Source organism: Rhipicephalus microplus, chromosome 4, assembly GCF_043290135.1.
Source record: "Rhipicephalus microplus isolate Deutch F79 chromosome 4, USDA_Rmic, whole genome shotgun sequence".
Taxonomy (NCBI): Eukaryota; Metazoa; Arthropoda; class Arachnida; order Ixodida; family Ixodidae; genus Rhipicephalus; species Rhipicephalus microplus.
Genome location: NC_134703.1, coordinates 94393491 through 94414057, shown reverse-complemented (window position 1 = coordinate 94414057; position 20567 = coordinate 94393491). Strand labels below are relative to the sequence as shown.

At 43.1% G+C, this 20567-nt stretch overlaps 1 protein-coding gene across 1 annotated transcript; it reads left to right on the top strand.

The window, feature by feature from the left end:
• Positions 1-1507: 1507 nt before the first annotated feature.
• On the top strand, positions 1508-19201 carry LOC142814382 (uncharacterized). The gene is made up of 4 exons (XM_075893119.1): positions 1508-1916; positions 6600-6968; positions 11586-11912; positions 19090-19201. Exons 1-4 carry the CDS (start codon positions 1508-1510, stop codon positions 19179-19181), a joined length of 1197 nt encoding a protein of 398 aa, XP_075749234.1. The 3' UTR covers positions 19182-19201.
• The last annotated feature ends 1366 nt before the right edge of the window (positions 19202-20567 follow it).

Below are 20567 nucleotides of genomic sequence, written 5' to 3'. Positions count from 1 at the left end.
CGCTCTTTCGCGCAAAGCTGCAGCTATGCAGAGCCACTAGGACTATGTATTGGCCCTCAGTGTACTACTAGTTGTAATACCGGCCTCTACAACTTTCATGGTTACTATATGTCGTAATTTTACTACAACCATATATAAAATACTACCGGTAATTAAAGCAAATATATGTTAATTTGCCTTGAAACTATGAGCCGAATTTCCCTGCTTGACGTTGCTCTGAGTTAACATGAGTGCGTGCGTATACTTGTTCATTGTAGTGTTCTCGTGTTTCATAAATGTATTTCTTTCACGACTTGGAGTTTTTCACCGTATTTATTAATTTTTAGCCACCTGTTGTCCCGTATCTTTTTTCAGGTCCTCTTTATTCCCCTATTAAATATTGGCACATGCGATCGCATTCATTAGCTGACCAGTGTGTAGATGTACTTATTTATGGCCACCGTTCGCTTTCATTTGCAGTTTCTTATTGTTATTTAAACAATACTATACACATATATATATTATGCACTTAATTTTTTATTCGCATCTAGAAAGAGGCATCTTCGTCTGATTTATCAATAATCAAAAATAATCTGTACCTAAACTTACACGATGAAGGCGTTGTTTATTCATTTATAATAGAGGTCACGTGAAATACGACTATTTTATGAAATCCGGAGATGATGAAGCCAGGAAAAGCAAGAAAGCAAACATTTTTTGTTCTATTTGAAGGGCAGTAGTTTTGAAATAAACGTAAAGTAATCATAACCAGCAGGAAACTTTTTTGTTGATGAGATATAACATACAACATTCCCCCGCTGAGTTTTTCTCTAAGTAAACAACAGGACCTTTTTTGTTAAACTGTTCTTATGAAATACGTGGTTTCTCTGCATATTTCACTTGGCAGTAGCGGCGAGAGCTGTGTGCACGGGCTAAACGTTCTGGCACTCTTATCGCAGGGCATTTCAAGCAGCCGCACCAAAAGCGTCCAAATGGTCCACCGCTTCTCTGAAGCAATCCAGGGTCTGGTACCAGGAGGCGTCATTGTCGGCTGCGCCTGCGCCCTGTCTCCAGGATCAACGTCACGCTTTGCGCACTACAAAAGGAGCTACGTGGTTGTCGCAGCTTTCACTTGGCAGTAGCGGCGAGAGCTGTGTGCACGGGCTAAACTTTCTGGCACTCTTATCGCAGGTTAGTGTTGATTGATATGTGGGGTTTAACGTCCCAAAACCACTATATGATTATGAGAGACGCCGTAGTGGAGGGCTCCGGAAATTTAGACCACCTGGGGTTCTTTAACGTGCACCCAAATCTGAGCACACGGGCCTACAACATTTCCGCCTCCATCGGAAATGCAGGCAGGTTAGTGTTCCAGATATATCGGGTATTTTATTGTCTTGTTGCACATCTACGCTTCGTCGCTGCTGTCAAACAGTGAATCCGGAATTTTTTTCTTCTAATTGTCCTGCGTTGTATTCTTGTGCGGGCATTGAAAAATGGCTAAAGGCATTGCTAACTCAAGGAAGAAATGAAGGCAGAACTGCTAAAGATAAAAGAAGAGATGAAACAAGAGATGAAATCTTTTCGTGATTCCCTTGAAAGGGATTTACGGAACGAAATCCGTGAGCTAAAAAATGATCAGCGTCAAATGACGGGAAGCCTCGACTTTGCCTTCACTTCAATTGAGGAGCACAAGAAGAAACTGGACGATGTGATTACAAAGAATAGGGATCTTGAAAGTAAAAATGCTGCTCTTCGCGCTGAGTGTAAATGTCTTGAGAGCAAAGGCAGGGATCTTGATACAAGGCTTGTTCTTGCTGAGCAGTACTCGAGGAAGGCAAACCTCGAGATACAAGGTGTACTGAAACAAGACAATGAATCTGTTACTAACATTGTCTCTAATATTGGCAGTGCCATAAATGAGCAAATAACTGCAGGTGATATTGAGGTCTGTCATCGGGTGCCGAGCCGAGACAGTGGCAGAAGTAATATCATCGTCCAGTTTAAGTCTCGTAAAAAGCGAGACAGCATTCTAAGGAAAGCAAACCGAGCTCGTCTGACTAACAAAGATGTCGGACTGACCAGTGAAAATGCTATCTATGTGAATGAGCATCTTTGCCCAGCCTTAAAGAAACTTCTAGCTCTTGCTGTGAAGAAAAAGTGTGAATACAAAATGAAAATCCGTCGGGTCATTTAACGGGAAAATCTATGCGAAGCAATCCGACGATACGCCCGCTGTGCACGTTCCAAATGAGCATGATATTGATAAGGTTTTTTCGGGATCATCATATGCAACTGCGTAGGCGCAGGTGACAGGCTGGGCTGAACACTGCGCCGTATCATCAAAATGGATAACGACTGCGCATACATAAACTTAGCGTCACCTTCTGCTATTAAATCTGATTACCCGCCATGCCAATCAGTTTTGCATATTAACACTCCCTCTGTAATGAAGAAAAAGGGGGACATTTTGCTTTTTTAAGAGCAACTCTCATTCAAAGTGGGTGTTCTTATGCTGTCTGAAACCTGGTATACGAACAATAGTAGCAAGTTGAAACTGCCTGCATATGCCAGTTTCTTTTCCAATCGATCGCATAAACGTGGAGGGAGTGTTGCGCTTTATGTGAAAACAGAGAAGAAATGCCATTTAGTTCATGAATACTGCGTGTCAACAGAAGATTACGAAATGCTCAATGTCTCCGATCAAAATGAAATGTTCGCTGTTGTTTATCGCCCACCGGGTGGAAATATTAGGCGTTTCCTAGCATTTTATGAAAGTTTCCTGGACTTCACTTGCAAAAAGAACTTTCACTCGACATGCGGTGGCGACTTTAACATCAATATTCTTGATGACAGCACTACTTCCACGGAATTTGGTACATTGCTGTCTTCGAGTGGTTTCAAAAATTTAATTACTACACCAACTCGCATTACGTGCGGCATATTGTCTTGCCTTGACCATTTAATAATAAATGCAGAGACAAAGATTTACACCACTGGTACCGTTGCTTCGGACATTAGTGACCACCTCCCTGTTTATGCGCTATATGAAAATCAAAGAGGAATTCGAAACCGTGAGGTAGAAACATTCACTGTACAGCGAATAACAGATAGTGGGCTGGTTGCCTTTAAAACTGAGATAATGGCCCAAGACTGGTCTTCTGTCTTGGCATTAACGTCCGCCAATGAGGCATACAATGAGTTCATAGAGAAATTTATAAAAATATACGAAAGGCATTTTCCTATGAAATAAGTAAAACCACCAAGAGAGAGAGAGAGAGATAAAGATGCAAGGAAAGGCAGGGAGGTTAACCAGACGCACACCCGGTTTGCTACCCTGCACTGGGGAAGAGATAAAGGGGAGAAAAGAGGTTGCAGAGAGATTAGAAGGTACACACAATCACGAGCACACTCGGGGAGCACACACAGTCTACAGGCGGTCACTCAGGTTTGCTGACTTTAGGTAAATTAGCAGTGCTTTAGTTGCTTTCTGCGCAACTGAAGCAGATGCCCAAGGTCCTAGTATCTTCTACATACAAAATGGTCCGGGGTCGAGTTGATTCAAAACCATCCGGAGCTGGCATCGCTGTTTGTCGTAGCAAGCGCAGCTGCACAGGACGTGTTCGATGGTCTCTTCAGCTCCGCAGTAGTCGCATGTAGGAGTGTCTGCCATACCAATGCGAAAGGAGTACACCTTTGTAAATGCAACACCCAACCAAAGGCGGCATAACAGTGTCGCTTCGGAGAGGGGAAAGTTGTGATGGTAGCTTTAGCTTGAGCGAAGGATCCAGTTCATAAAATTGACACCTTTGGAGGCTGGTAGACGACCAGAACGTGCGTGTGAGATCTCGAGCCAGCAGGTAAAGTTGTCTTGCTGCATCATTCCTTGATAGAGGAATCGGAACTACACGGGTTCCTTCATGGGCTGAGCGGGCTGCATCATCGGCTAATTGATTTACGGTAACACCGATATGTCCAGGCAGCCATTGATATATAATATAGAACCCTCGTGCTAGAGCTTCATGATGGCAATGTCTTATTTCTTGTACCAATTGCTCATGACTCCTCCTACGCATGGCAGACTGCAAACTTTGAAGCGCTGCCTTCGAATCACAGAATATGACCCCAGAATCCACCAAAAAGAGGAACTAAACCACACTATGGGCCGGTGATTAAAAATAGATGGAACTGACAGGCCTGGGTGGATAAGTGTCATAACTGCAGGGAAACAGTAAAAAGATTGAATGAGAAGGATAAAATGGAGCGGAAGGAAATGCATCTCCGGTAGTGCCATTACGTTAGGAAGTGAGTTCACATTGTAGGACACATCAAGCCGCAACGTTTCGTACACGTGACCGCAGTATACCAATGTTGCCTTAACTACTTCGTATTCTGTACGCCGGGAAGCTGAATAATCTCATCGCCGGTGTGATGGCTCCTATGTTGTGCATATGTCATTCATGAGAAGCACCTGAAGACACAAAAGCAGTTGTGCCCTCGTGTAGGCTGGCATTGTTTCATAACGAATCTCACCGGATCTCAACCATACACACAGGAGTGGATTTATGCCTGTAGACGCCTAGGAAATGAACCTTCTACTCGCTCCCTTCCTCCGCTGTTTTGGTGGTGGCCTCGGCTGGACCATGCATATTTTGGAGTGCGGGGTTCTGACGGGTCATCTCGCACCTTCTTCGCAATTTGCCGAGAAACTTACACGAGGTATTTGGGTCGTCAGTCGCGGCATAGTTTGCACTGTCTACCTGATTCTGATTTATGGAGCCTATTACAGGAAGGGGAGCTCTACCGTATCTCCCCGTCCCAACTCCCTCACGTTTACATTGCCCACGTAGAGGACGAGTTCGCCTCCCACAGTTCTTGCTTGGTTGTGAGTCCCTCCTTCCTTGCCACTATATTGAATAGAAAAAAGAACGCTCGCGTGCTATAAGTGCTCCCTTGCCCCCCATCCGCCCTCTTGCCAGTGCCCTATTTGTCTTCCCGAAACAAAGAACTCCTGGTCAAGCCTGAACCCCCGGCGAACGTTACCACAGCGTTTTCTGTATGGGGCGTGGTGATGAAAACACTGAGGCTTGGAACCAGGATAGTACGTAGACGCGTATTTGGGCGCTCGCTTCATCATGCTAGAGAATAAATCTGTATATTAAATGTTCTACGCTGCCACTAGGAAGAAAGCGCCGCGTGGAAGTTGATTAAATTGAGTTTGTTCGCACTGAAGAAGTAAGGAGGGCCTTTGTAAGTTGAGGGGAACTGCACTGTGCAGCCCGTATTCCCCAACGACTCGCAATCAAAGAAAATTTCAAAGTTTGGCACATGTGATGTACCAATGCTACGTGCCAAGAGCATCGTGGACATAATATCAAAATACTTACACAAGAGATCGGTAATCACCTAGAAGAGGGAGGGAGTCGCAATCTTGTCGCTGGTTCCATATCACCAATGACTGCTTGCTTTGCTCGCCACGAGATGACGCAAAAATAGGCCGTGCTTGCTTTCACTTCCGCTTGAACGCTCTGCCAGCAGCAGCCGCCGGAGCGCGCTGGCCACGCACTCCCGTGTTCCCTCTCACAAAAATGGACGCTATCTCTCTCCCTCTCTCTCTCTCTCTCTCTCTATATATATATATATATATATATATATATATATATATATATATATATATATTCTCGGGACATGACGGCTACGGGAAAAAGCCGCCAAGAGTGTCATATAATTGTTATCGCGTCACAAAAGATGAGTTCTATTGTTGGCATGTCAGCACGATGCTTTTACAACGACGCATCACCTTACAAAAGTTTGACGAAAGAGTAGGCAAGTTACGCGCAGGTCGTTTGGCGAACGTCAGAAACAACCACTGTAAATGCACATGTATTTCATAACCATTGACAGTGTTGTATCGCTTCTTTGTGCATCTGAATTCATGGGAACTATTTTATTTATGAATGGATTCATTTCACCGCATACGTTGACGGAGACACTGTCGAGTGAGCGATTCAAGAGACCACTGCAACGTGTGCGAAAGCGTACCACTGTGCCTTCTGACGGATTATAAAGTCAATTGGAGAGCGTGTACATTGCCGGCTTATTTTTTTCCACCTCCCAGTGCCTTCCCTCGCTTTCGCTTGCATCTACAGCGTGCATTTAGAAACGTCTGAGAGAATGTAAAGTATCATTCCTGCAGTTTTTGCGGAAGCGCAGAGTGCTGATGTCGTGGGGAACTCCATAATAGTACAAACAAGGTAATTTTTCAATGATATCATGACTCAAGTGCTTCCACAATTATTGCAGAAGTGGCACTTCAAACGTAATATAGGGCAATGGTTGCATTATCGTTGAGCGTCCCCTTCTGATGTGTTGGCTACCGGATTCAATTCGCACTGCCATCTATAAACCTACCTTTTTGAATCAGTAGAGGAGTACTTAGACTTTGCGCACTTTTAGGGTTCATGAGTGCTCACCCAGAAGGGCGGCTTCTTGAGGTTCTGTAGATGCACTGCACCTAGTCCTGACAGACTCACTAAACCGAAATTAACGTGAAATCGCGTAAATGAGCCACACACAATGTCATCGAAACGCTTACCAGTATTGTTCTCGTGTAATTGCAGTGGCGTCCAGCCTGCACATTCTCCACCTGTCGGTGCCCAAGTGGGTGCAGAATGGCACTGAGGACTCCGCGGTTCTGGACTGTGTGTACAACGCGAACCGTGAAGACGAGCACCTGGTGATCAAGTGGTTCCTCAACGATGATCCGCAACCCATCTACCAGTGGATCCCCGAGCTGAACAAGTGGTTCGTGTCCAGTCGCCTAAAGGACCGCATCAATTTAGACTACTCGCTCTCCAACGGGAACAGCTTCACCAAGTTTCGCGCGCTCAACCTGGTGCGCCCAACCACTGAGCTGAGCGGCCGATACTCCTGCCACGTCATGTCGCTCGCAGGACAAGACTCCGAGTCCAAGCTGATGACCGTTTATGGTAGGCTGGGGCTGTCATTCAGCCGCGGCTGACGTTCCCTTTTTGAAATAGTAATGATTGTCACTGTCTTATGTTTCAAAACCTGACTGTGATTACGAGGCACATCACAGTAGAATGCTCCGGAAATCAGGACTACATGAGTATTCGTAACACAAATCAAAATCTAAGGAGACGGGCCTACAGAACTTAATCTCCATAAAATGCAGCCATTGTGCCAAGTGACTTGTTACCGCGATCTTTAGTTAGTTTTCGAACACCACTACTACAAGAATGTAGCAGCTGAAAACTGAAGCTTTCTTTCAGCACAGCTGGGTGACTTTAGATAGCGCATCAGTTCGAATTTCGTTAAAGGACATACTGTATTGCGTTGCGTAGCCGACTTCTCTAATTAGTAGAGCATTTTGCCGTGGAGCCCGAAAGTGTTAGGTTCAACCGCATGGAGTAGAGAGCTAATGTACTCCTTTTCCTTAACGATTCAAATAATGGTGCTCTGTTGCGAAGCACGCTACTGTACACCTACTTCATGCAAATAGATTTGTATATTCGTTTATTTTTTATTCATAAGGAAAAAACAGAGCAAGGTAGGCTACGTTAGAGCCAGCCATCCTAATGTAATGAAATTATATTCAAAACACATACTTGCACGTGAACGTATACACACATTGACAAACAAAAAAACTAGGTGTGTTGTACTTAAGAATGCTCTTTTTACACCATGTTCTGACACTTGTATTTAAGGTTGAAGGGATCCAGTGTCGCTCAGGTGACTTCGTTTCTTGTATGGCGGAAATAACTCGTGATTTAAGAAAAGCGGACCAACATTCAAATAACAGATTTTGTGGTTGAATTTTGCTATGATGATTATTGCTATCACGTTTCCAGGATGTTATTGTCTTCTTGTCAACCGTCTTTTGCTGCCTAATGTTTTCAGAAAGCTAGTCAGAGTGAATGATTCTATAGCAATAAAATCTTTCATGAAGCAATGCACCAATTCATATGCAACTCTGGACGTCAACACTTGCGTTGAATAATTCACACTATGGGATTGTGGCGCTAGACCAGTTGTGACAAATTGAAACAAAATGATCGCGAGACGCATCTAAGTTACTTATGTCATGACTACATTATCCATGTCAAGACTACGTTACTCATGTCAGGACTGGAAATTCGTAACCATCAAACCTTCTTACTCTCTAATACATATTTAGCTCGGCACCACGATAAGGAGGCGATCACTAGAGTAGCCAATCGTAGGCGGCTAGATACAAACAAACACGCAGACAGAAAGGTCAAAGTGCCTTACGATGCCCATGAACTGATTCACTTTTGAAATGTTCATCGCATACACAGTTTACCTACTCACTCATAAACTTCAGATGTTGCCTAGACACTCTATAAGCAGGATACCAATTCATATTATTTGACGTCCAAGTTAGTTAATCACAGTCGAAACTTTAGTATTACTACCGTATCACCAACACACTTTCCGTTAATATGCACAAGAACGCGGGCTGCCACAGTATTAGGGCGAACTTTCCTCTCCTCTACGCTTCCGTAATGACCATTCGCAAAATAGCGCACAGGGTAATTAGTAGCAGAAGGTCATTAAAGAAGCGCTGGTAAGTGGGGTGGCAACTTTGGACAATGCCGGTAGCCAATGGCTTATTAGCAACGCGTCCGAAGTCCAAAAAAGATAAAGGCGAGAAAGACCCTGCTCAACATAGAGCTGGACTCACGCCACTTTTGCCCGCAAACTGCCAGCCTCAGGAATGAAAAAAAAATGTGAGGAGGCTGAAAGGGAGATGAAGAAAGCATTTGCATCCATGCAGAACTCTCAGTGCATCATTGTGTCAAGTCAGGTAGCCTTCGATGCATCTGGCAATACTAATCTGGGGCCGTAATGAAGTTTTTCTGCCCCTTAATGACATCCCGTTTGGCTTAACTGCAGTGGTGTTCACGTGTGAGGAAGCAAAGGAAGAGGAGTGGTGATGTCTGAAATCCGCTGTGCCAGACTGCCAGTCCTCAAGTTATCACTTAACGGTGATTACGTGCTAAAACACATAGAATTTTAATGCCTCTACTTACTGCCCACTTGGTCTTACGATGACATTTGGGAAACTTGATGGCTGAATCCCATAGCTTTCTAAACGAAACAATTAGGTAGGGGTCGTTAAAGGATTATAACTAAATTTGAGTGATGAGCGCAACAATGCAGCGGGGGAGAAACGTGAATGAAGTATAGTTATCAAGAAAGAGATCACATCAGTTAGACATTCATTTTAAAAATTGATGCAGCCAGAATATTATAAAAACCATACACCACGTTGTGAGAAAAAAATCATTTTAAAAAAAGGCGGTTATGTATGTGCGAATGGTAAAATAAGTAATGAATTAGCGGCGTGCTGCTATTCAGAAAGAAGGTCTGCTTTGAATTACCGTGGTTGCTGCACTGTTGACTGTACACTGTATGCCACTACAAATCGTCAAAGTAGGTTTGGTAGAAAAATAACGTGAATATGGGCGTGCTTGCAAATTTTTGGGAATTTATGTAGAACACGTTTCTGACCATCACATTAAAAGTTATTCCTTGTTTCATCTGGCTAATATGGAAGTCTAGGCTGGAACGCCTTAAATTACAATAAAAATAATCTAGACATATTTTCTTAGTCAATGTTGCTACTTGAATCTTGCTGACAAGTTTAGAACTTATTAAAAGAAAGGCTATACGAACTAACGCACGTCGGATTTTATAAGCGCAGTAAGTTTTCTGGAAGTGTCCTAAGTAGATCCTTCTAACCGCAACACGTGTCACCTTCTAGAAAGAAGGGAAAACTTCAAACAATGCAAGCTAAAAGAGACTAAAACTTTTTGAATAGAGGTATCGACAGAAAGCACGCTTTGACGAGGACACCTGTCTAAGGCATCAACTACTGCCTTGACAGAGATAAAATTGATTCTCAAAATGATAATTCCAGTCATAGCACTGTTCAAAACTTTTTCATGATTAGCAGTTGCACTTGCATTATTGCTTAAGTAAAAGGCCCACCAGTATCCCGCTTATATGAAATGTGGACTGTGGGGTGCAAAAAAAAAAGAAAATATGGTATTTACGACCGAACAAATAAAAGTATACGCCGTGGCACTCAAGTAAATTATGAGAATATTAAATTGAACAGGTCTTATGCCGAAAGTTTCTTGGCATTACTTTTCATGAAACATTCTACTTGACATATCACATGAGCAACGTTCGCGTTGATCTTTCTCGGTGAGTTGGTGTAATCAGGGAAATGAGATGTTTGCTTGCCTATTTGAAAAGTAATACAAGTGCATTATTGTTTAGTACACTCGCGTATTCGCTATTTTTTTAATGTGCAGAAGACTATTGAAAGAAAGAAAGAAACAATGCATTCATAAACTAAAAAAATGGGTGGTATGGAGAAACGAAGGTGCCCGACCTAGAACGCACTTTTTTCCCTCTATAACAAACACAACATATAAATGTTGAAGAAGATGTTGAGTATAGCAATGATCCTACGTAAGAGATCAAAGTCTAACGGGGTCGCATTCCATAATGCATATTCTCGATGACAGAAAACATACAACTTTAGACGCACAACACACTGCAGCGAAAGAGTACGAGAAAATACGATACAGAAAGGCTAGCGCATGTAATCCCCGAACTAATAAATGTACATGCCACAGTTAACATCACAGTGCAGATGAGCCGCTCAGTAATTGGGACTGTAAAGAATGTATAGGCGCATATAGTGACGCGTCAAACCAAACTTTTTTTTCTGTGGAATGCATCCGTCCTGTTATCATTAAAATGGATGTGTATAAATAAATACCTGGAACAATTTCATTTAGTGAATAGTATTAACATGGTTTGTTATTCAATAGGTCTAGCTATTCCCACATATACCTTGCTTTGTGTCATTGAAAAAAGATTGTTACAGTACACCGTTGTTACAAACTGAATCTTACAGACAGATCTCACTGTATGAGTGTTCTTGTAACAATGTTTTTTTAAAAAGTCATAAACATATATTGAAATTTTATAACAGTTATAAAAATTGTGTACCTGTGGCCGTTAACTTCTCCATATTTTTTTTGTATGTGTAAGCAAGTGCTTCTTGTGTGTTTTAATTACTGCGATGAGTTACCACACTTCGCTAGACAGGAAGTCGCGTTTTTCTCGACACTGCCCTGTAGATGTGTTGTTAATATACATACTGAACTCTGTAACAGACTGATTGACTGTTTGAGAGATTGAATGATTGAGTGACGGAATGACATAAAAACTTGTGCCATGATTGCTGACTAAGAAGGTTTTGCTCGAGCAGTCAGTGTGTTTCAAAACAAAATAACGAAAGGTTACAATAGACCGCAGTATACTCAAGAGACAATAGGTGACAATTTGTGGTCTACGTAAAAGAAAAAGTATACCATGTTGTTACAACAACAGGCCGCACAGTGTTTGCCACCACTTATGTGCCTTTTGCTGAGTGTAACGTCGTTCGAGTGTTTATTCCAAGATGCAACGATTCCTTGAACCTCGGCAGTTTGTTTCTACCCCCGAACTTCTTGCTTATTGTTCTTTATTTTCTTCGCTCGCAGCTCCTCCCAAGATGTTTGACTTCACCTACCAGCGGGTGTCGGCGCACGTGACGAACCTGTCGTGTGAGGTGGAAGGCGTGTTCCCACAGCCAACGCTGTTCCTCTACCAGAGCAGCGGCCGAGATCCCGTGTCACGACCGGTGGCCTCGGCTCCTGCCAGGATGGCGGCCCCCGCCCAAGGCGCTGCCGGCTACCACGTGTGCCTGACGTACGCACTGGACAGCCGCGCGCTGGACGAGTCCGGCCACGTGGAGTACGTGTTCGAGTGCGTGCTTGCTATCACGGAGACCAACTATAGGCAGCAGCGGCGGCTTGAGTTGGAACCCGGTAAGGAAAGTGCTATTAGAAAGCAAGATGTAATACTAAGCTGTACTGTATAAATTGTTTGGTCATCGACAAGACACTGTTGGACATACTCTGATAGGTGGTTCACTATTTTCTTCTTGCACAGAAACAGTGTGGGTGCTACCATAATTGAAATAGCAATTATTCACGTTCGTTTGTCTTCCTGATGAATCTTTCAACTAATTTGTAGGGCTCACGCAATCGTTAAATTCGTTCTGTGTGTGTGGCTCGTACAACTCCATCAAGAATATACATTTGTATCGAGAAGTCCGCATGGCCGCAGTGGTCACTACTTGTTAGTTTCATGACTGCGGCTGTTGCAATTTGGATGGAGAAGAGAAGGTGTGAGGCCCGCGTATTTGACTTTAGGTGCACGTTAACCAATCCCAGGCATTCGAAATTTCTGGAGACTGTCACTACGGCCGCTTTCATAATCCTAATGTGGTTTTGGGGCATTCATAATAATAATAATAATAATAATAATAATAATCACTAAAAAAGCACACGAGTATCACAACTCGTTTTCTGATCCGCGATCTGTCTCGACAACTAAAAGATAAGATGAAGATCGAACAACGCAGTTTTTACGATGTAAAGTTAACTCACATGATTAAGGAATCACCGTCTCATTTTTGGCATTTTATAAGGCCAAAGTCATCCAATAGAGACACGTTTGTTATAAATAACGTTTGCACATTAGATGAAACAGAAATAACCAATGCATTTAACGAACACTTCGCATCTGTTTTCACTTGTGATGACAAAACCACCCCTACTTTTAGCAAGTTTAAAGACCTGCCTCCCATTGAAAATCTGGAAGTCACAGAAGCTGGTGTATTTGAATTATTACTGAATTTGAATGTAAGAAAATCTTGTGGCCTAGATGACTTACCAAATGCCTTTTTAAAGAGATATGCTGAATGGTCCTCAAAATTTTTGACAATTATTTTTAATGAATCATTATCCAGAGGTGTCCTGCCTGAGGATTGGAAATTCTCTAAAATGAAGTCTTTATTCAAACATGGAGATAAACAGTTGGTTTGTAATTATCGCCCAATAGCTTTGACTTGCACATGATGCAAGTTGTTGGAACACATAATACATAAACACATTTCCTGCTTTTTGGAGTCACACTCAGTACTTTCACCAGCTCAGCATGATTTTAGGCGTGGGTTTTCCACAGTAACACAATTGGTTGAAATTGTTCATGACTTCGCACAAGCCATAAATAACCAGTCACAGATAGATGCTGTTTTTTTAGACTTCGCGAAGGCCTTCGGCAAAATCTCTCATTCCAGACTACTTATGAAACTTTGGGCAGTATTAAAAAACCCACAGCTTTCTCAATGGGTACAAGCATACCTGGGATTTCGAAAACAGTATGTTGTTTTTAATGAACATTTCTCAAAAAAGCTGCCTGTAGATTCGGGTGTTTCCCTAGGATCAGTCTTAGGACCGTTATTGTTCCTTCTTTTTATAAATGACATGGTGGATGATTGTGGCGTTAAAATAAGACTATATGCCGACGATTGTGTTTTGTATAGTGAGGTAAATTCAACTTCAGATCAAAATGCACTGAATTTTGAATTAGTTAAAGTGATGCGTTGGTGCAGGACGTGGCAGATGGCTGTGAATTACGACAAATGCGCTGTAATGACCGTAAGTAACAAGAAAAATCATCTTTTATATACATATACAGTTGATCGTAAATCATTAAATCGTGTCAATGAGTTCAAATATTTAGGTCTTATTATAACTGATAGCATTCACTGGGATAGTCATATCACAGCTATTTCTAATAGGCATTGTCTAAACTTCATTTTTAAGGAGGTCTCTCAAAAGGGCATCTACCATCTGTAAGCTCGCCACTTTCAAAGCATTAATCCTGCCAATTTCAGAATATGCAAATAGTATTTGAGACCCGTTTACGCAGACGAACACACGTAAGTTGAATAGAGTTCAGAGTAAGGCTGTACGATTTATTTTTAATAGTTACGGTCCATCATCTATTACAGAGTTACTTCGCCAAGCAGACTTAAAAAGCATTGCAGTTAGAAATAAAATCGCTCACCTTAAGTTCATGTTTAAAATTGTCAAGGGTAAGTTACAGAGCCGAACGTGTGACTACATTTCTTTTTCCAGCGGTTATTCTACAAGGCAACGACATCCATACTCATTAGTGCCATTTAAATGCAAGAACAATGTTTTTAAATATCCTTTTTCCCCCGAACTGTAACAGAATGAAATTAACTCGATAAAGACGTAGTAACGGTAGTTGACTGTGATACATTTCAGGCTCTCCTTCAATTGTAACCCTGATGTATTTTGTATTACGAAAGGCTTGTCTGCATTTATATTTTGATATTTCACGTTGATATTGTCAGTTGAATTTTGTATTGTCTGAATTTGTTGTTTTGTTAAGAAACCTTGTTATATGTTTTGTACCAACCTGCTAGAGCCCCTATCATTGGGGTTAGCAGTATTGGAAATAAATAAATAAATAAACAAATAATAATATTAATAATAATTAAAATAATAATAATAATAATAATAATAATAATAACTTCATATTTTTCAGGAAGTGCAATAACAATAAGGGACGATACGCGTACAGCAAAAACGTGAGAAATAAGGATAACTGCGTATTCAGAAGCGTTAAGTTCTCACAACAACATAACATATTCAAAATGTGCTCGCTTTTCCCGAAATTCGAAAAGAGACCAAAACCTCAAAGTGACAGTACTGTAAGTGTAATATGTTTTCTCGCGTCCCCCAAACAAGGGCGTCTTTTATTGTTGAAAAAAAAAATTTAGTGAGCTTAAAGGAAGCGAATTTTTCTGTTTTGTATCTATGCGTGCACTCCACAATTCAAGTAAAGCTTTGTAGCAAGTGGCTGCACACATGAAACGGCTTCGTGCATAGAGCAGAACGGCGGAGTCGAGGTATTTTTGGAATGCAATGAACAAATGTGCAAACGACGTAAAGCAGCAGGCTGTTTGCTAGGTATGAACGTGAGGAGTCGATCAGAGACAACTGATATCAACCGGGAACCATCGCAACTGTATACTTACGCGCAGATACGCGCTGTTCGCACAGAAGCAACGCCGTGGGAATTTCAACAGCTTCACAGAAACTCGTTTCTAGGCGTTATTTTGACACGTGTATTGACAGAACAAATACGATGAGAACGCAAGTGAGGGCATGATGTTTTATTCGATGTCTGGCGTTAGCCTACTGTTTTTACAGAAGTGCTAGCATGGCCTCAGTGCTACGATGGAAAAAAAATTCATTGTCAGCTTTAGAGTCGTCGGCTAGCGCGCTATATCGACTGAAAAACACAGGACCGCTTGCTTTTGCAGAATGCTGTGCGAGTTTGAAAAGCATGAAAAATTCACACACGTGTCTATTCTGGTTCGGCAGACCTTCAGGAGCCTTCTGGTGGCCTCTCTCGAGTCTAAACGACAACCGTTCTTTCTATGCCCATTAACGGCAGGCACATTTGCTCATCGCTGCCGGATTACCTTCAGTGCAAACGATATCCGCTATACATTCGCTACAACCATTGTCAAGCAATTCTTGCGATGCCCTGATTTTGTACTGTTGTAAGTGACAAGCGTGCGTGCTTGAAATTGTTTTGTGCACTCGCTCTCTAAGCTCAGAGATCTATCTATCTTTGTGCCCAGGTAGGGCACTGTCTATGGTTCTACGGGCCCCAACCCCACTGTTGGCCTGATTGGGAGGCATGCCGCAATGAAGTGCTGTATAAATTCTATTACCTGGTGTTCTTTAACGTGCACCTATATCGCACAGTACACGTGCCTCTATTATTTCGCCTACATAGAAACGCGACCGCTATGGTCGAAATCAAGCTCGCGATGTTCGCGTCAGCAGCCTAGTGCCGTAAACGCAGCACCACCACGGTGGAGGTACTCTGGTTTTGAGGTGTCTCACTATCAAATCGGAATAATTGCAGGCCTATAATTGGATCTTTGGCATCACGATAGCTTTAAATGCAAACTGTCACTGTGCTGAGCTCGAGAACATGCGATAGGTTTCCGACCACGGCGGCCGCATTGAAGTGGGAACCGATCGCAAGAGCACGATCGTACTTATAAACACTTATTCTACGTTGCAAGAAAAAATTGCATGCAGTAAAAATAAATACTCTATCCGCCGCTTTGGCGTACTTTATAAATGTACCGTAATTTAGTCACGTAAAGTTCTAGGAGAGGTTCATTTACTTATTTATTTACTTGGCCGTGCTGCTTTAGTATATGTTTCTCAACGCCAGTGGCCAGCCGCGTTCGAGCTAGATACTTCTTACTCATTGGAAAATGCGGCAGATACCAGTCATTCTGGAAGTCAATAACATGACAAGCAATCGGTGAGTATATGGCTTCAAACACATTACAATACTTTATATGAGTCAAGCGTTGCTAGCTCGACTCACTTCTTTGTGCATTTTGAGTAGTTATGAATACGGCTCGGGCATGCCCGAAGCCAATAATACTTTTTCGGGGTGCATGGGGACACTTGCGGTAAGTCTCGACTGTTTCTGGAAAGTTCCTATTTTTTCGAAAATATCTATTTCAAAGACCAACGACATAAAAGGAGGGTGGGCTTCGACTACTTTCTAGAAAATCCGATTTTCTATCTTACGGTTGCTCACCTACAACGTTGCCGATTCCTGTCTTGCATTTTCCGAATTACAAACCCCACAACCCTATCGCGGAAGGAATACTTCTTTGATGCTAACTTTCGATCACCTGTGGCTCATACATGTATTCTCTGGGCCGTGGTATGGACCACTTGAGCACCATGTACCGCGGCCACCTACAAGTGTACACCGACGGATCAGTGTGCACACAGACGGATAGCTGCGCAGCGGCTTTCTGCATACCCAGCCTGGGCGTGCCATGGTCGGGTCGCCTGGATCGCGTGGTTTCTTCCACAATGGTAGAAAGCGTTGCAATTATGGCGGATTTGCGAATACTGCGATCCTTTTCTGCACGAGATGTTGTAGTGCTGACGGACTCCAAATCGGCGCGCGCTACAAAGAGTGCATCGTGGCCTACCTCAAGAAAAGTTCACCAGGCAATCCCTGGCACTAATCAAACACCTAAATGGCAAGAGTTTTAATATAAAGTTCCAGTGGATCCCATCCCACGTTGGCATTGAGGGCAACGAAAAGGCTGATGCCTTGCATGCCAAGCACGTACATCGTTTCCAAAAGTAAGAACTCTTAAGACTTACCAGAACAACAAAGATGTGATACGCAATCATTTCAAGGCGATCTACAAGTTTGCACACCAAGCATGTGTAATTCATGGACTTTCTCGTGAAGAAGCGACGCTGTTGTACCGCATTAGAACCGGCTCCGCATACACCCCGGCCTGGTCATTCAAGACTGGGAGATACGCTTTCCCGTTCTGTGCATTCTGTGGTGACATCGGGGATATTGAACATTTCATTTGGCTTTGCCCACAATTTGATGCGCAAAGAGCAGCGATGATCCGCACCTTGCATAAAGGCCGTCATAGGCACCGGACAGTTGATGACATCATCTTTCCTGAAGGACCCGCGGCAACTAGGAGGAACGTGCAACGAATTTCGTTGGTCTTCCTGCGAGACACTGGGCTGTCTGACACGTGGTGACATTTTCCAAATTCAGGAGATGCTCAGGCGGAACAATTGCCGGCCATGCAGGCCAGGCTAACCCCGCCTGCTGTAACACCACCACCACCACCACCACCACCACCTGCGGGTAGGGGCCACACGGGATGAAAGAAATGGTTTCATCACTCGCACGTCAAGTATTTCACGCAACTAATTTATTATTCCGTTCATCGTATTTTTTCATACCCAATGCCTTATGCTAACTTTCGTAAGTGTCAAGATAAAGAGACGGCCTGGACTGCTGCCAGGCATGCATCAGCCAGATAGATATTACGTATATCGATAGCAACGATCAAACCGCTTCAGTTTCGCAAAGAAACGACTTGAGTTAAAAGAAAAAACAAGCACCTCATATGCTATAATTGACATACGAAATATGCGCAGGTGGAGGCAACCTATAATTGTTTGATGTTGTGCCTGTTGTTTGCTAATGTAACTGCTTGTTTACAAGGGCCATGGGCAAATCACATGGTCCGTCGACGATACTGAATAATGAAGCTCGGTTTCAAAATAGTATGCCACAATGTGTTCACTTCCTTTTATTATTCGAGTTATTTAGCACTCAGATTTTTTTCTTATGGCAACTACGCGGAGGTTATGGCGCCTTCCTACTATCAAAGTGCATTACCAATAAAAATAATGCTTGCACTGCCCTCGAATTGAAGGCTGGACAATTTCAAGATGCCGCGCCACGCAATTTAAAAAAAACTACTAAGCAAATGGAGTTTATTTATTTCAAGTAATAATAATGAAAAGCTGATTGCTTCATAAATATCGTGAGTTATACTGCCCGACGTGCAAAAATTTCGAGCTGGTTGCGACTTCGAATCGCCGCCTGCGTTGTTAGAGTGGCACCGCCACCGCGCTAACTGTCGAGCATTAACTTCTATGCGGGGCCCCCTTGAGTCACACCAATGCTAATTGGTCTCGTGCGTACTGCAGGAAGACGGGCACGGGTCCATGTTCCTAATTTGAACGAACGGCTCACCACCGCTAGTGTAGCGGCCGGACGCGCCGCTGCATACGCTAACACAGTCCGACAAATTGCGTCGACACCGACGAAAGCTCGCTTGGTTTAGAGAACGGGGTGAGTAAAGCGAGGTTTCGAAATTAGAGGAACACGAGAGGAAAGCGCGACTTCACGAACAAGCTGCAGAATAAGCCTCTGCTGGACTGTGAAATCAGGTTAAAGATGTATGCTCGTGTCAACATACGCAAACACACGCGGTGAATGATAGAACTTACCTAAGCTCCTTAGACATGATTTCGTTTTATTTTTGTTGCTGTGCTGGGTGCTTTTAGGGCAATGCACGCATGGTGTTCTTGCAGCTTGGGATGGGAAACTGTCGTGCATACCAAGTACCTTCCTGACATCTTTAGTTTTACCTGCTATTGAAAGCTGTGTAACGTCGAATCTTTAAGCACGTGGCTTTTCTCTTATCTGTCTTATAAACGTGAAAAACTGCGTTTTTCACTTGTGCAGGACGACTGGTTAGCTCGGCGAGCCAACTTCACACCGTGGAAATTTTGCTGAGGGTGCTGACAGGCGTGTTTGCCCTGATGGATATCGCATAGCAACCGGCACACAAGCAGAAAGGACGCCGCTGGAATCAAAGTATGTACCGCTTGAACGGTTTGCGGCGGAACACAGTATCTTGTTTTTCAACCGCTTGCTCATGTTTGAGAAGTAGTTCGGCGAAACACGTGGAGCTCAGTGAGACCAACTCATGAAGTATATTTTATCTTTGTGACTCACTCAAACTCCGATTCACGGCTCTACCTGAGTTTGAGGTAGTTTTGGTTAGACGACTCTAGATTACGTTAGCGTTCGATTTCCTTATGTGAGCTTGGTGTCAATGATCTTAAACACCGATACCTCACGTAGTCTGTGCTCCAGTTGGAGCTTTTGGATCTCGTAACTTGAACAATAAGATGTCAGTGGTAACAGTCGAATAAGCACTTTTTTATCAAAAGGGATGACTCAAATGAAATGTTTTATTTTTTTCCAAGAAATCGCGAGAAAAAGTTTTTGCGGGAAAATGGGGGGGGGGGAGAGGAATGGTCACGATGCTTTTCTTCTTGTTCGCAACTGACGCCTCTGATCGAAAAATATTGAGCTAACGTGTAAACAACCGGTGGTTTGAAGTATGCGGGAGTCAGCGTGACTATCAACGTGTGAGCCTGTATATAGGTAAGGCTGGTAGTAATGCTGAAGTTTGTATAAGTAGAGCCATAGATCGGCAAAAAAATGTACAAATAAGGCTCGCTCAAGCTGAACATTTTAGACTTTGGACTCACTCGGACTCAGACTCACCAAAATTTTATTCAACTGGATTAACTCGGACTCAGACTCACTACACCAGGCTACTCCGTACTCAATCTCACCGACATATTACTCACCCGGACTCGCTCAGACTTGGACGCAAGCCTTTATTTGAGTTTGAGTGAGTTAGGCAGAATCGAATCATGAGTGGTCCGACCTGCGATTGAGGATACCAATTTAGGATCCAAAGGACGTGAATGAAACCATGTTTTTAATATCTCCAATAATCACGCAAGCAGCTATGGACAGACGGTGCATGCAGCCAACAGAGGTTGCATCATACAGCTCATGAAACCACGTGGTGCACCTTATTCTCATGCCCACATTCTATGACTAACATCGTGTCTCTGTGTCGCACTTCTGTGCATCTCAATGTGATATGAGCAGCTGCGAGACCTTATATAATTATGATTGATTGATTTGTGGTGTTTAACTTCCCAAAACCGCCATATTAATATGAGAGACGCCGTAGTCGAGGGCTCCGGAAATTTCGACCACCTAGGGTTCTTTAACGTGCACCCAAATATGAGCACACGGGCCTACAACTTTTCCACCTCCATCGGAAATGCAGCCGCCGCACCCGGGATTCGATCGCGTGACCTGCGGATTAGCAGTCGAGTACCTTAGCCATTAGAGCA